The sequence below is a fragment of the Puntigrus tetrazona genome, unplaced genomic scaffold, assembly GCF_018831695.1.
Source record: "Puntigrus tetrazona isolate hp1 unplaced genomic scaffold, ASM1883169v1 S000000019, whole genome shotgun sequence".
Taxonomy (NCBI): Eukaryota; Metazoa; Chordata; class Actinopteri; order Cypriniformes; family Cyprinidae; genus Puntigrus; species Puntigrus tetrazona.
In genome coordinates this window covers 71875-87500 of record NW_025047699.1, presented here as the reverse complement: position 1 = coordinate 87500, position 15626 = coordinate 71875, and the positions used below count along the sequence as shown (strand labels likewise).

General features: G+C 39.4%; 1 protein-coding gene across 1 annotated transcript in view; it reads left to right on the top strand.

The window, feature by feature from the left end:
• The window catches only part of LOC122332367 (E3 ubiquitin-protein ligase RNF43), a gene marked incomplete at its 5' end in the record, with an annotated part of 72488 nt that extends 56968 nt beyond the window's left edge, over window positions 1–15520 (top strand). Inside the window, 7 exons of the mRNA XM_043229670.1 lie at window positions 7964–8038; window positions 8411–8545; window positions 8968–9069; window positions 9359–9529; window positions 9677–9794; window positions 10149–11708; window positions 12537–15520. Coding sequence (XP_043085605.1) covers window positions 7964–8038; window positions 8411–8545; window positions 8968–9069; window positions 9359–9529; window positions 9677–9794; window positions 10149–11708; window positions 12537–12562 — 2187 coding nt within the window. The remainder of the gene's footprint in view (window positions 1–7963; window positions 8039–8410; window positions 8546–8967; window positions 9070–9358; window positions 9530–9676; window positions 9795–10148; window positions 11709–12536) is intronic.
• Window positions 15521–15626: the final 106 nt, after the last annotated feature.

The window sequence follows — 15626 nt, the reverse complement described above, 5'->3', positions numbered from 1 at the left end:
AAGATCAGCCGTGGTTTAACTGGCTGTGAAACAGCTCCGAGGATCGGATCGGCCCGGGCCTGCAGCAGAGAAGCGGGTCAGAGGACGAGGATCGCTGCGGGCCCCGAGCCGCTGAACGGGGGATGTTTAGATACGGTTAAGAGAGGCTGAACCTAAAACCCTGAACTCTTCAAACGGTTGTGGGCCGTTAAAGTAATATTGAAGAAATCGATGCTTTTATTTAGTCGATCGAAGCGAGCGTAAAACCATCTATAAAGTTAAAAAGATTCCTATTTCAAATAAATGCTGAAAAATAAAATGCACACAAATACAGTTTTCATCATTGATAATAATCAGAGGTGTTTTTTGAGCAGCACGTCGTCATATTACAGTGATTTCTGAAGGATCACGTGACGCTGAGGACTGGAGTGATGATGCTGAAAATATAGCTTTGATCACTGAAATGAATTGCGCTGTCTAATATAAGCGTTATATGCTTTGGAGGGTTCTTTGGACAGGTCCAATCTGCTCTCTGTGTTTCCTCTGGTCAACAGCACTTGCTTTGGTATTATAATAATAATATAAACACGCACATATATGCTTTTTTCAATGCAAGCGCTTCTGAAATATCCGCTTTATTCTTGAACGTTGTCACCGTCGAGCCAAACCGTGAAGGATCTGGTCTAACAGGGCGGTGCTGTGATTTATAGCCGTGACTCAGTCCTGACCAAACAGACTGTGTTTCAGCCTATAGCCGAGGAACGCTCCACATTTATAAGAGAGACGGGATTCTGAGTTGTTTTTCTACGTGGTGATTGAGTTTGCGGTTGATGCTTCATTCGGGCTTTTTGAAGGGATTTTCCAATAATGGAGACAATAGAAAGGAGGACGGGAACCGTGGTTCACATCCATTCAATCAGGAGTCTCATAACTACTGGAAGTCAATGAACGCAGGCTTTCCTCTGCTCCTCAGCAAAGACTTGATTTAATTCAGTCTTATACTGAATAAAATGAGGAAATTCCTCAGTATTGCTGTTTTGTACAAATATCGAAACATCTTTAAATCAGGATACTTTTACTTCAGATGCAAAGTAACAATGCAAAGTTAAAAAAGTGGGTTTGTGCAGAAAACAAGAACAAATATCTGTCAGTATTTAATGAAAGCTGTAGCTAGAGGATCATTTTTTGACTCAGATGTGTGTTTTTGCTGTCATTATAAACTCTCTTCATTTTGGGCAGCTTCTTATGAAACACTGCGGCTTTATTTGTCAGTATTTTTTTTTTTTTCAAATATCTAAAAAAAAAATGTGAAAAAGAAAAACATCTGAAAAATCTATTTCAAAAATGTCTAAATTAAAAAAAAATATATATATATATATATATATATATATATATATATATATATTATATAATATAATTTAAAAATAAATTTAAAATTATATATATATATATATATATAAAAAATAATATATATATATATATATATATATATATATATATATATATATATATATATATATATATATATAATTTTATTTTTATTTTTTTACTATTATTCAGAAAAAAAGGCTTAATTTATGTATTATGTATTATTTAGCTTGATTTATTAAAACTTTAGACATTTGTACTGGACAACCAGATAAAAACACATTTTGCAGAGTGATCAGAAAGTACAGTAGAAGTTGTTTCTGTATTCTAGTGTTTGGAAGCAGATCTGTTCAAAACTGATTTAAAAAGTAAAGCATATCGGGGAAGTTGTGTTTTTAAAGACGTCTACACCTAGAGACTGTATTGAGTCTTGATCTGAGTGAGACTGAGGGGCTTTGTGTTGTGGAGCGTCTCTAGATACACAAGTACACTGATGTTTACTTCAGCCGCAGTTCGTTTATTCACAAATACATGTGTGTGTGTGTGTTTGAGTTGGAGAACTCTGTTCAAAGCAGAAGCAGATGCTGTTTGGATGGCTCTGTCAGGTTGCGCGCGCGCACACACACACACACACACACACACACACACACACACACACACACACACACACACTCCCTCACTCACTCACTCACTCACTCTCACTCACTCACTCACTCACACACACACACACACACACACACACACACACACACACACACACACACACACACACACACACTCCCTCACTCACTCACTCACTCTCACGCGCACACACACACACTCACTCTCACACACACACTCACTCACACACACACACACACACACACACACACACACACACACACACATACACACACACTCACTCACACACACACTCACACACACACTCACACTCTCACACACGGACACTCACACACACACTCACACACACTCACACTCTCACACACGGACACTCACACACACACTCACACACACTCACACTCTCACACACGGACACTCACACTCACTCACTCACACACACACTCACACACACACTCACAGTAGGAATGATATCACTGGATTCGCTCATAACCACATTAAACGAGCAGCTTATAATAGCCGGATTCCTGGGCTCTTTCTTGCTCTCTTCTTAGCTCTTTAAAGGCTGGGGTTCATGAATCGATTGAAAAACACGGACGAGTGAAGCCCTGTGGTGAAGGAGAGAGAGAGAGAGGAGAGATCTGGCCACAAAAACATATTCCCCGTGGATGCTGGGCTTGTGAATAAACTCGAAATCAGTGAGCTTTTGTGCATTTAGGAAGTGAAATTATTTTTTTAAGGTCAGATTTTACATCAAAAGGATGGGTTTTAATAGGTTGCTCACTTATTGTATTGTCATAAATAAATAATATATACATAGAATGAATATAAACAACCCCTAACCCATGTGTTTATGACATTGTATATATAAATGTTTTATAAACGCTTTATTTCTGTGTTGTCATGGTTGCTCGGTCACCTCTTGCTAAAAGTCAAACTTCCGCTAGGCTAACTCGAAGACGCGTGACTGATGTCCACGGCAGAGTCGAGCGGGGCCTGTTGTTTTCGGCGTCGGCGGCGGCAAGCAGAGGCATGCGTTTCGAGATTAAGTCACACCTTGCCATGAAAGAGAGATTTCCCATTTCCAAGCCTGGGCGCAAAACTCCCACAATCACCTCAGATCCCGTCAACACGGCCCCCGCCTCTTCCATCAGCCCAATCCAGCATCGTGATAGATAGATAGATAAATACTCACTTCTGATTGGATGAGGCACGCTCACTGCAAGAACATAAAATAAAGTCAGTGAAAAGAAAGACAGCTTTTCTCTTGGTGTTAAAGAAAGCTGTTAAAGCATGCATGTGCAACACTACCTCAGTATTTTTGTACAAATATTGACATTTTAAAACAAAATGGATTTGCTTAATATCACTTAATTATTTTTTTTACTTAAAGGCACAGTGCACCTTTAAGTTTTTTAAAACGGTAACGAAGGATGATTACATCCATTTAATCACTATTATTTGCACAATGAATTATTTATGTTGGCTCACCTGTCTGTCAAAACACACGCAAGAGCAGAGTCTTAGTCCGAGATTTTCACGAAGCGCAATATTTAATCTACTTTTGTTTCTGTGTTTGTTCCAATGCCTTCTTGTCTCAGTTGGTTCGCATCTACGTTTTGGGATTTAAATAACTATCGCTTCCGCATTTGTCCACGTGTGTTGCCGTAGCATTCGTAGGCGGAAAACGAGGACGCCGTGGCTATTGTGTGATCGAAAGGCGGAATTTAAGTCTGGAAAAAATATGCATAAAACATATAGCACCGTGCAAGTGGACTTTGCACAAAAATCGTACATATTGTGCCACTAAAACGAGAAATAATATCCGGCAGTGATTGTAAAAATAAACTAGTTTTCCCTTTAAATTGGGTTGATTTTTTTTAACTTTATTCTATCCTGTTATTTTTAGCATGTCAAACAATCGTGATAAATGTGTGTGTTTGCATCTCAAGTAAGTGTGTCTTGATTTAAGAATCTTTCGATTTTTGCATACTGAAAAGACACTCAGTAAAGAGTCTATTGTTTGCACTGTTGCACATGTAAATAGCATAAATCGTCCACGCAAATGAATTGACCACGGTATAATCGATGTCCATCGCACAGATCTTCCCTCGATCGCGGAAGACGTGAGAAAGCGTGCAGATCTTGCGCGTAGGCTGGGTTATTAGCGCTCCAGTGCTCGGGGAGATCGGATTCGTGGATCTTATGGAATAACAGGATACGGATCAAAACAGGAATGTTTTCATGTGGCGAATGAAAGCACAGGAAGAAGCGGTTAATTGAGCCCGAGGAGTTTCCCCCGTCACAGATCACGCTTCAGAGCTGGAAACCTGTCCTGATTCACACGAGCAGCATCACCTGCAGTGTTTCATGGAGCATTTGGGATAATGTTTAATCATAATTGTGTATTAAATGTAATTATTTGGTTAGTTCACATATCAGCGTGTCCTGTGGTGTGACAAAAAAAAAAAATAAAAATCAAATATTGAAAACACAATTTTTAACTCTAAGAATGAAGATACATTTTTCTCATATTATTTGTGCGCTAAGCTTTTTTAAAATTTATTTTTTAATTTCTGCTGTCACGTCATAGGGCACAGTCCAATTTTTATTTGTATATATCATACATTTTATTTTAAACCACATTTAATACATTTTTATCATGTATGCTTCATACTGATAATTTTATCATTTTCTATAATGTAGAAAATATAATGTAGAATTTTGTATTTTATGCATGAAGATTTTTAGTTGACAAATAAAAATTGGACTGTGTCCTATGGTGCGATACAGCAAAAATGCAGAAAAAAACCATACAAATAACATGAGAAAAATGTATGTTCATTCTTAAAGTTGAAAATTTTGTAACACTTTGCTGATACATCAACTACTCATTATATACATGTACTAAAATTCTATATTTTATTTAAAATTAATGTAAATTAAAAAAATGTAAATATCATAAAATTTTTAAAAATAATGTGTGCAAATATATATGAAAAACCTTTATTTATATATATATATATATATATATATATATATATATATATATATATATATATATATATATAAAATAATGAAAGTCACAAGGGGCAAGTTTTTCATATATATGCATACATTACTTTTTACATTTTAATTTTTTTCTACAAATTCCTAGTGTTAATTTTAAACAGAATTTTATTATAATTTTTAGCACATGTATGTATTATATAATTTTTTATAATATAAAATATTTTCCTATTTCTGTTTGAAATCCATGCCAAATTGAGCTTGGGTGGATCGGCCTAATATTGAAACAGTTGTTTAGTGTCTGGATGGCAGTCTACTGTAGTAGATCATTTCAGGAATGTGAAGTTATTACAGTAGATGACTGAGTTTCATTCTTTGTGTGTGGTTTACTTTAATCATGGGAGGTTATCTGAGGAAATCTCTCCGAGGGTTTTGTCTCTCCGTTGTTGGATGGGCTCCCTTCGCCTGCGGCCTGGAAATAAACCAACAGCTCTCAGAACGAGGGATCAAGCTGAATTAACAAATATCCATTTATGTAGGTGATAGAGGGATGATTGTTTAGTGCGATCGAGCGAACCGTCGAGTGATTCAGTGAAGGGGAAGAAAGAGGTGAAGAGGAGGGGCGTCTAATTATGATCTCAGTGCATTTTTTTACCTTTGTCTCACCAACCGCCTTTAAGTCTGTTTAAATGAATAATTCACTCAAATATTTAGTCATTATTTACTCACTTGTGTGTTCTTCTGCTCATTCTGAGTATGTCAGGCTTGAAAAGGGACAAAAAGCACCAAAGAAATGCCTAATAGGTACCATATTTGAGTTATTTGAGATATGAATATAATGAGATAATGTCCTTTTTAGCGCTTGACAGCCTTTGGTCACCGTCTGCTTTCATTGTGCAGTGAAGAACAGTGTGAACTCTATTCATTTTCTATTTTTACTTTACATAAACTGTTAAAGATTGCGATCTCAGAGTTTGTTATTCAGTGGTAGATGCTCTTTAGCAGCTATTTTTTATGCATTTTTTTCCTTTTTAACTACATTTGCTTCGTTCTTGTCGGTTCTTGTTCTATCAAATACACACACACACACACACACACACACACACACACACACACACACACACATATCAACTGTCATAAGCTTGTATCCCACATCAAACGATTGCCCCGCCTCTTCCTGCTCCATCCGGCCAATCAGCTGAAATCAGACAGGTAGCATAGGCTCTCTCCCACACACACACACACACACACACACACACACACGGCGCTCGGCACACATCTGAACCCTCTCATTAACCCAGAAGAGACTAAACTCACACTTAACAAGTTTCTCAAGATTTCTCACACACTAAGCATAACTCCGAGCCAGTAATCTGAATGCTGTTGGTTCTTGTAGAAAACACTGATGATTTCCGTACACATGCTTGATTAAACCTGTGTTGATTAAAGCTTTGTGTGTGTGTGTGTGTGTGTGTAGCTAGCAGGCTAATGACGGGTCTGTGATTGTACTTCCTGTCTCTGGAGAGTCCGTCTGCAGCAATGAGGTGGTGATTAAACCTTTAACTCACAGCGCAGTCTGTGTCCAGAACAGTCACAGCTTTAGCTTTTTTAGTTTCTTATCATATCTAAGATATCCGTCAGTTATGGAGGAGACTAAACGTCGCTCACGTTTAATAATCAGCACTCCTCAGAAGATGTGAGATGTTTTGGAGACTTGTGAAGATCCGTGAAAGCTTCTGAATACGAACATTCGTCAAACTAAAAATTTGTGACACACTGTTTTTTCTAACAATAAATAAATAAAATGAGATTAAAAAAGATTAATAGAGAATCAAGTAAAGCTACAATTGTACAGTTAAACTAAAAGACCTGCTAAAAGAAGACGGCATGCAGTAGATTGTGTGCAGCGGGTTTTTCAGCAAAGCTGTGTCCACGTCGATAAATTACAGTAGGTTTTTCTGTGCACAACTTATCAACATGTTGCTAGGATTGTGCACTTTCTGTGGCATGCTGGGTGTTTTCCAGCGCATTCGGGGTAATTTATTACAGCCTATTGTTTAAAGAGTTTCCTTCAGTGTGCATCTGTGGGATTTCTGTCATCTGTTTTCTGGTCCGGCGGGTGAAAACGGTGCATCTGATCTTCCAGTAATTGCACACTTCTCCTCAACAACACGCACGATTTGAGTAATCATTCACGTCTGGAGCACAAGCGCTTCGGGACGACACACACAGTCGAGTTTAATTAGAGTTTGGGTTTGTTCAGATCACTAACCTTCGGTCTAATTTACAGTAATAGCAATGCTTGACTTTGCAAACACTGCTAATTATAACCGCTTAATCGCTTCGCCACAGCTAAATGCACACACAGTCATCGTCTGAAATCGGCAGTATGCTTTCCTTCAGCTCATACTGTGACCTTTGACCTTTGAACTCTCCGCAGTTGGGCAGGAAATAGACCTTTGGTGAGTTATTGGTCATTGTTTGGGCAGAATTCTCTCCTAATAGCACAAGAAGCGCATCTATCTTCACAAAGTCAGGGAGGGTTTGACACACTGGAAGGAAGTACTAGTGTTTTTGTAGTATATGAACTCTATACTTTAGGAGGTTGTAATTAATCACAAAAATAGTGTTTATCACCTAGTTAAATGTTAGTTCTAATTTAAGCAAACTTAAAATCCTAATCTGAAACAATAAATCATTGGTTGTTGGCAGCAATGTAGTACTTGTGTGTTTTGGACAGGCCTTTCTTTGAATTTGAAAGGCGCATTTTGTCGATTTATACTGACTTTTTATGTGTCGCAGTCTCTTAAAATGTCTTGGGAATTGGGTAAGAAGTTATTGAATGTGCAGACTTTCACTTTAACACATACTCTCTCACTGTGCTGAATTGCATAACGGCAGGACTCTGTGTGATGTGCTAGGATTGCCATCTGCTGGCTCGTGGGATTTCTACAGCACGACTAAAGCTCTGTCTCGTTGTGTCTCTCAGGCTCGTCTGGCTCTTCAGAGAGGCGCTCAGGCCGTCATCTTTGACATCACAGATGATCCCGGTGCTGCTCAGGAGGTCAGTACATGTGTGTGTCCATCATTAAATCAGAAGATCTCCTTCAGTTGCTTTTTAAAAATGTTTTGTATTATTTTTATTTCTTTATTTTGGAGAACAGTTGCAAACTATCAGTTTCAGCAATCACTTCAAATCAAAACATTGCACGTCCTTTACTCTATATATAATATATTATGATATTGTTTATTATAGTATTTTATTTTGTTTTTGTAAGCCAATTGCAGATAAAAGCAACTTATTGCAGTTTTAAGAATCACTCTAGTAACTAAAGTGTTACCATTGTGAATTTGAAAATATTTTGTGTCTAGACCATGTAGATCAAAATATATTTTATTATACACATTGTATTTAGACAGTTTTTGTTGTTCTCAGCTGCGTGATTCAGGCTCGTTGCCTCAACCAGTGGTGCTGGTGAAGTCATCAGATGCAGAACAACTGATGGGACTCGTCAATAAAAACGAAGAAGCCATGGTGGTCATAGAAGTCATGATTGACAGTCAAAAATGGGTGAGTAATGGGATCCAAGTTTAATTTTTACATGGCTGGAAGTCAGCTGACTGACCGGTATGTTTAGGCCTAACGTTAGTGTTGGGGATGGAACTAGAAAATGGTTTAGAAATATGGTTAACACTGCTGATCCGATATTATCACAGTTATAGCTGTCTCATGTACCTGAAAATATTCGCTAGTAGGACTGGTCAACCAGTATGGTCCCTCTGGAGATGCTGGTTGGCCAAGATAATCTTCTTGAACAGATGACAATATCTAAAAGTCAACATACAACATACATACATGGTAAAAAACAGTATCCTATTAAAGGTATACCTTTGTGCCTTGTTTACCCCTAAATCGTGCATATTAATACATTATCTATCCTGATTGTTTTATTTGTTTCAAAGATTTGATTTCTTCAAATGTTGTGTACACAGCCTCACTATGATGTTGGGATCCTGTTGACTGTGGCTCTGGTTGTGTTGGCCATCATCATGATCTTTGCTCTACGCTTCCGCTGCAGGTCCAACAGAACCTGGGTAAGAAAACACGACACACGTAATACCTGAAGTGGTCTTGAAGAGCTAGATACATTGATTGGTCAGGTGTGGTTAGAGTTGGTTTGAAACTCTGCAGGACCGTAGCTCTACAGGACTAAAATTGGTCACCCCTGCATTATATATCATTGCAGACTACCTTTACTTTTAGTCTTGTTTGTAACTGTTCCATTGCATCATTGTACTTCTCTCCTCTTCTGCATGATCACAACGTATTGTTGTGACTTTTAAATTCACTCTAGAAATCTCATGATCATTTTTTTTCTCCCAGGACTCTGTGCACCAGCAGACCATGCGTGCCATCAGCAGGTTGGAAACACGCACATACAGCTCTCAGGGTTGCTCTGGCTCCCAGCGTTCTCGCGGGGCTCCAGGGTCAAACAGCAGCTCCAATTCCAGCCCAATCTGTGCCATCTGTCTTGAGGAATTTGTGGATGGCCAGGTATGGAGACAAAAAGAACAAAAAACCATTATATGATTTTGAAGAGGGGCGAAAGAAACCATCAAACCCAGACTGGAAAAGGGCTGCTTTTGTATCAAAGCACAGCAGAGGTACATTTAATATAAAAAATTTCTCTGTCTCTGGCAGGAATTGAGAATCATCTCCTGTGCTCATGAGTTCCATAAGGAGTGTGTCGACCCCTGGCTCCTACAACACCGAACCTGCCCACTGTGCATGCACAACATCATGGGTAAACAGCCTCCGGGTACATATATATATTTCTCTAACAACTTTTTTATAGAGCCTCCGAGGCAGTATTGTATTGAAATTCCTCTTCCTTCTTTATCATATGCTTCCTAAATATGAATTTCTGAGATGTCTAGACATGTGTGACTTCTTCTGTGTAACACAAAACATAAAAGGGTCCAGTGTTCTTCAAAATGTCTTTCAATGTTCTAAGGAAGAAGGTTATATAGGATTGGTAAGACCTGAAGCAGGATTTTATTCGTTTAGAACCAAAACCTGAGTGTACCCTGAACTCTAGTTCTTGATTTTCAAGAAGACCTGTTTTCAAGCACCAAATGTTTCCAAACTAAATTCACCCTATATCCTCCATTAGGTTCAGATCTGGCATCCCGTCAGCCCCAAAGAAGTCGAATCCCTCCTCCTGAGCCCAGTCAAGCCTTCCTCCTTCCCCATCACTATTCAAACCAACACCCTTATCCCCAGCACCACGTTCCCTTCTCCCTGCAGCATCATTACCCCCATAACCCCTCTGGACCTTTACCTCAATTGGGCCACTATGGCAACTCTCCTCCTCTTCATCCACGAACTCTCCGTTGCTTTCCCAACAGACCGTTGGGTGCTAGCTGTGCATACCACTTGGCTCCGGATGCCCATCACGGAAGACCACACAGGACAGGTGGGCACGGCTGTCGAACCGGGGGGCATCACTATGCAGCCCCCAGAAGGTCGTGTCACCGGTGTCCCGGAGGACCTTTGCGAAATGCTTCGGGTACTCGGATACATCACCTGGCATCGCCCATGAACCATGCAACTCATCATCACCTGCCACGTGTAGGAGGCTCGCACAGTCGCCAGGATGACGGCAGTTGTTCAGGAGGGAGTTACCATACAGAGCGAAGCGGTTATCTTGCAGATGGACCAGCCAGCGATTCCAGCTCGGGATCATGCCACGGCTCGTCCAGCGACTCTGTATTAAACTGTACGGACATCAGCCTGCAGGGCGTCTATGGCAGCTGGTCCACTTTTCGTAGCTCGCTCAGCAGTGATTACGATCCGTTTGTCTACTGCGGACCTGGCAAAGCGCCACGCAGAGGGAGCATGGAGGCCACGCAAAGGCCTCGTTCCTTGGACTCGGTAGTGAACCGAACTGGGGGTGCAAGCGGCGGTGATGCCGTTGCCATTTGCCCAGAAGAACAGCAGCAACAGGTGGCTGTGTTCAGTCATGTTCACTATCATAGGCATAGACACCACTATTATGAGGACGGGGAACTCAGTCAAGGGCCCGGCCGAGGCTCTGACGAGGATCAAGGGGCCACGTCCTCTGCTGCAGCAGCAAGCGGGCCTTGTCTTGTAACTAAAGACAAAGACTCCTCCGGGTGTCAGGTACAGCACCAGTCTTGCCACTGCCCTAAAACAGACCTCAGTTCAAGGAGGGTTGAGGATAGAGACCCGGACCCTGTTTCCTCCTCAGGTGCCTCTGTGATCCTTCCCTCTCCTCCTTTAACCTCTCCGTCCCCACCCTGTTGTCACAAAGGTCCAGGATGGACTGGTCGGAAAGCAACTGGCTGTACATTGGAAGTGCCTTCGCCAGTTGTTCACTTCCACCAAAGCTTGGACCTTCAGGATGATTGTAGCATTCATATCCACTACGGACAGGGAGCAGGAAGCTACTGCTGCGCACCTTCGCCAGACATGGCCCCCACGCTGCTTCCGGTGCCCCTAATCTTGGACTCGACGGGTATGACTGACTGGCCGTGCTGTAGTGGGGCACATGTGGTGTGGCAGAAGCAGGTGCAGCAGGCCCATTCAGAGCCTCAGCTCCTTGGTTCCACTTCTGGGATGGACAGACCTCTGTGTAGGGCCCATCATGGCCCAGGGGATGAACTTCCCATGGACGTCTGTCTGTACTGCCAAACTCGACACAATAGTCAGGGTGAGTATATCTGACTGTCATGCTCCACTATAGAGTACTGCTGGAATGAGTCCTAAAGCTGATGATACACAGAGCATATTTTGAGCAATGTTGCTGGACAACTTTGGTCCATGTTGCCGTCATCATACAAGCATGTGAGACACAGGGCCCACAACTGATCTAAAGTCTAGAGATAGAAATTTGTTACCCATTCTGAGTGGAAAAATGGCCAAGAAACTTTTCTCAAAGAAATGTTCCTGTGTGTATCATGAGTTTTTATCAGAACTTGCATTTCCATCGTCCAGCATTCAGTTGTTTTCTTGTGAAAAGCCCTTTTATAAGGTGCATTTATTATTAATGGTCACATTCCAACAAACTATTCCAACTCAATCTTTTCAACATATAGATTTTTGAAGTTTGAAAAATAGGTGTCTAAAACGTAGTGATGGTGAAATTTAAAAGGTTACTCCACCCCAAAATGGAGTAATTTGTCATTAATCACTTGCCCCCATGTAGTTTCAAACCGGTAAAAGCTTTGTTCGTCTGCAGAACACAGTTAAAGTTATTTCAGATGAAAACCGGGAGGCATGTGACTGTCCCATTGACTGCCAAACAATGTTCAAGGTTCTTTAAGGTACAGAAAAGTATAAAAGTTAGTGCTTCAACCATAAGCCAAAAGCCAACTGAAAAACCCTTTTGTCTTTCCGTTGAGCGAACTAGGGTGATGGGGTTGGTGTATAAAATTCTCTATTGCTGGTTATAACCGTAATGCACTCAGCTGATTTAATGAACTATTCCATCAATTTAATGAGTTTACATGGAATTTTCTTTGTATTTTTATATTTACAGGGTCAGAGGAAGAGTCTGGTGTTTGAGAAAACTCTTCTTCAAAAACTCCTCACGCTGCTACACAAGAGCCGAAATGGACAAAACTCTTCGGCGATCTCTCGCTGTCTCTTTCTGTCACATATTGAGTCTTCCGGATAATTCCAAACATCTTCTGCAATATCAAACTGAATTACTCAGAATCTCCAAACCTCAGATTTCATTCTCACAAAGAATACATCAGTCATTTGACGATTAGATGGGTATTCCAAAGTACTCTTCACTAGTAACTCTCTGCTACTAGCGCCTTTCTAATGTCCAGAACAAGTAATTCTTGGTACTTTACCCGATATAGTCCAAATGCGACTTGTCATAGACAGACAAGTGGTATTAATTCAGGCATTTATCTAAAGATCTGGAAGATGCACAAGATTGAGTATGGTTTCTTCCTTTCCTTTGGTTTAAAACAGAATTTAAATAGTATCTTCTCTTGTAAACAAAGTCTCTTTGGTGATCTTCATGAAAACCCTTCAAGATATAAACATGCCTTTCCGTATTCCATTGAGATGTATACATGACAGTGTACTATATGCAAGTACGTAGACGCTTCTATCAACACAAGCTCGGTTGTCATGTTCTGAAATGTGTCAGGACTGATTAATACGTTTAGTGTAATTTGTCTTGTTTTACAGTCATTTTTTCTCCTTCAGGTTAACTACTATCATGGCGAAGTTCTGTTTACAGCAGCTACCTGATTAATAATGAAGGTATTGTTATACCTTGAAGACTGAGATACAAAGCATGCACAATGAAACCGAGAGCTTGCAATGCATCAGCTTTGCACTTACTTCGGTGTTTGCGTACTTGCATAAAGTATGTTTCATTACTGGCTAATTTTGAACTTTCTAGTCATTGCGATGCCACCCACCTCTTCCATTCATTTCTAGCTGTTTAACTATGTGTTGGGCTACGTTCAAGCATCTGGCCTGGTTTTCCAGCACTACCTCAGATAACCAATCAGAAAGTCCTGTTAGCGAGACGGTACTTCAAAGGTACTTGTGCGTGGGCCTCCCGTTACCTCTGACAGATATTAACTCAGAGGAGCGATAGGGAGCTTTACTTTAGATCATCTGTCCTTGGAAAGGAGCATTTCATTGAGGTTTCAGGTCTTGGTTTTGTTAATTCAGAAATGGCAGCTGTTATTTACAAATGTTTGTGTCTTCATTTTATTAATTTTGCTCGTCAAAACTGAATGAATTGACTGAATATATTTAGGGAAAGTTGTGAAGATTATTTTTTGTTTTGTTTTGTTTGATTATTTTGGTCTGTTAAGCCTGTAATGTGTTTGGGCTGAGAAGGACTACATTTCCCAGAATGCTTTGCTTTCACCTCTGTGACTTTCATGTTCCCTTAAAGGGACACAACATTTCATAGAAACCAACCAGCATACAAGCTTACCAAAAGTGCCTCTGTAACGCATGAAATGAACACTTCATGAAGTTTATACATACATTTATGTAGCCTGCTGTCATGTTCCTGGCAATACCAGCTGACACACAAAACTTGAGTTGACTCGATGCATATTGCCTGCAAGCATAGTTATACTCTGTTACCCAGAAATGTCTGTTGTCAACCTTTAAAGGAATGGTCTGGGTTCAAAACAAGCTAAAACATGTGACATGCTGGAAGTAAACCCTTCCTTTAGTTTGTAAAAATATCAGATGAAGTTCTGAACCTGTACCATTCCTTTAAGTAAAGATAAGGAAACACTGGAAATCTTGCCATGACAAACACCTGAATGTTTTTTTGTTTTGTTTTTTTGTCAGTAAATGGTCAAACTGGTCAAAGGTCTTGATCCTTTGAACCACAAACACCTCCCATGAGTGTTTTTGGCTTTACACAATCACACACCAAGTTTCATAAAGTCCCAAATCAAATCTATGCAAGACATAATCTAGTAAATCCCAGTACAGGGTTTCCCACACTTTAAGACCAATGACTTTTTCCAATCGTTTTAAATCATTGTAAACATTTTTAAAGCCATTTTATAGAGATTACACTCAGATTTTAAAGGCGAGCATGATAGCAGGAAATTATTTTGACTGAATTGTTGTTTTTTTATAGCTTTTTTTCATTGCTTGGAAATCATGTTTTTTGGGGGGTGGCGTTTATGACCTTGTATTTCCAATACTTTGTGTGGGAACCCTAAGTTCAGATGCATCTAGACAGTCGTTTGTTCACTTTTTTGGTTAACCAAAGATAAAAATGACCCAGTATTTAATAAGTTGCAGTGCATTTTAGTAATTAAATCCACATTTTCTTTTAACTCAAGAGTACGTAAACACAGCTATTGCAACCAACGATGACAGATTGTGGAAGGTCCGCTTTGCACGGCATCCATCTCGTACAGATTCATGCATAAAACTCTTGGCTTTATCTAGAAAGGATGCAAACAGCACTTTGCCTTGGAAAAAATAAAATCTGCATGTGATTCAAGAAAGGAGCGCAAAGCAAAACAATTGAAGCACTATGTAGCTACCAATTCTATGTCAATCAAACTAAACAATGAGGATGATTTTATTTTCTCTACCATCGGTCCTTTGTGTTGGTCATCAATTATGTCTGTATTGTTCATACGCTCTCTCTTTCACAGAAAATCAATTAAAACTGCCTTTTTTTAAATAGAGCTAAATCCCTTCAGAAATCAAGGGATATGCCAGTATATGTTCAATATTTTGTGTAAAAAAAAAAAAAAAAGACAAAACAGTTATAAGATAAAGTGTTGTATTTTATATATAATAGAACATTTCAATATGGTTAATGTCACTAATATATTTATTTACTAATATATTTATCCATTTTTGTCCAGGTCTGAGAAAAAAAAAAATTAAAATGTTATTTTCTCACTTTTGGAATGATATTCTTTATGAAACGTACAGCTGCCATCATAGATGTATAAACCTGGCATCATTCCGATTATATACAAATAAATTATTTTGAAATAAAAATGTGGTGTTCATTTTATTTAATTTTTATAGATAATTGTGCACACACACACGATCACAGGAATTAATGATGAAAACTGTTTTTAATTATTTTTAATTCATTTTAAAA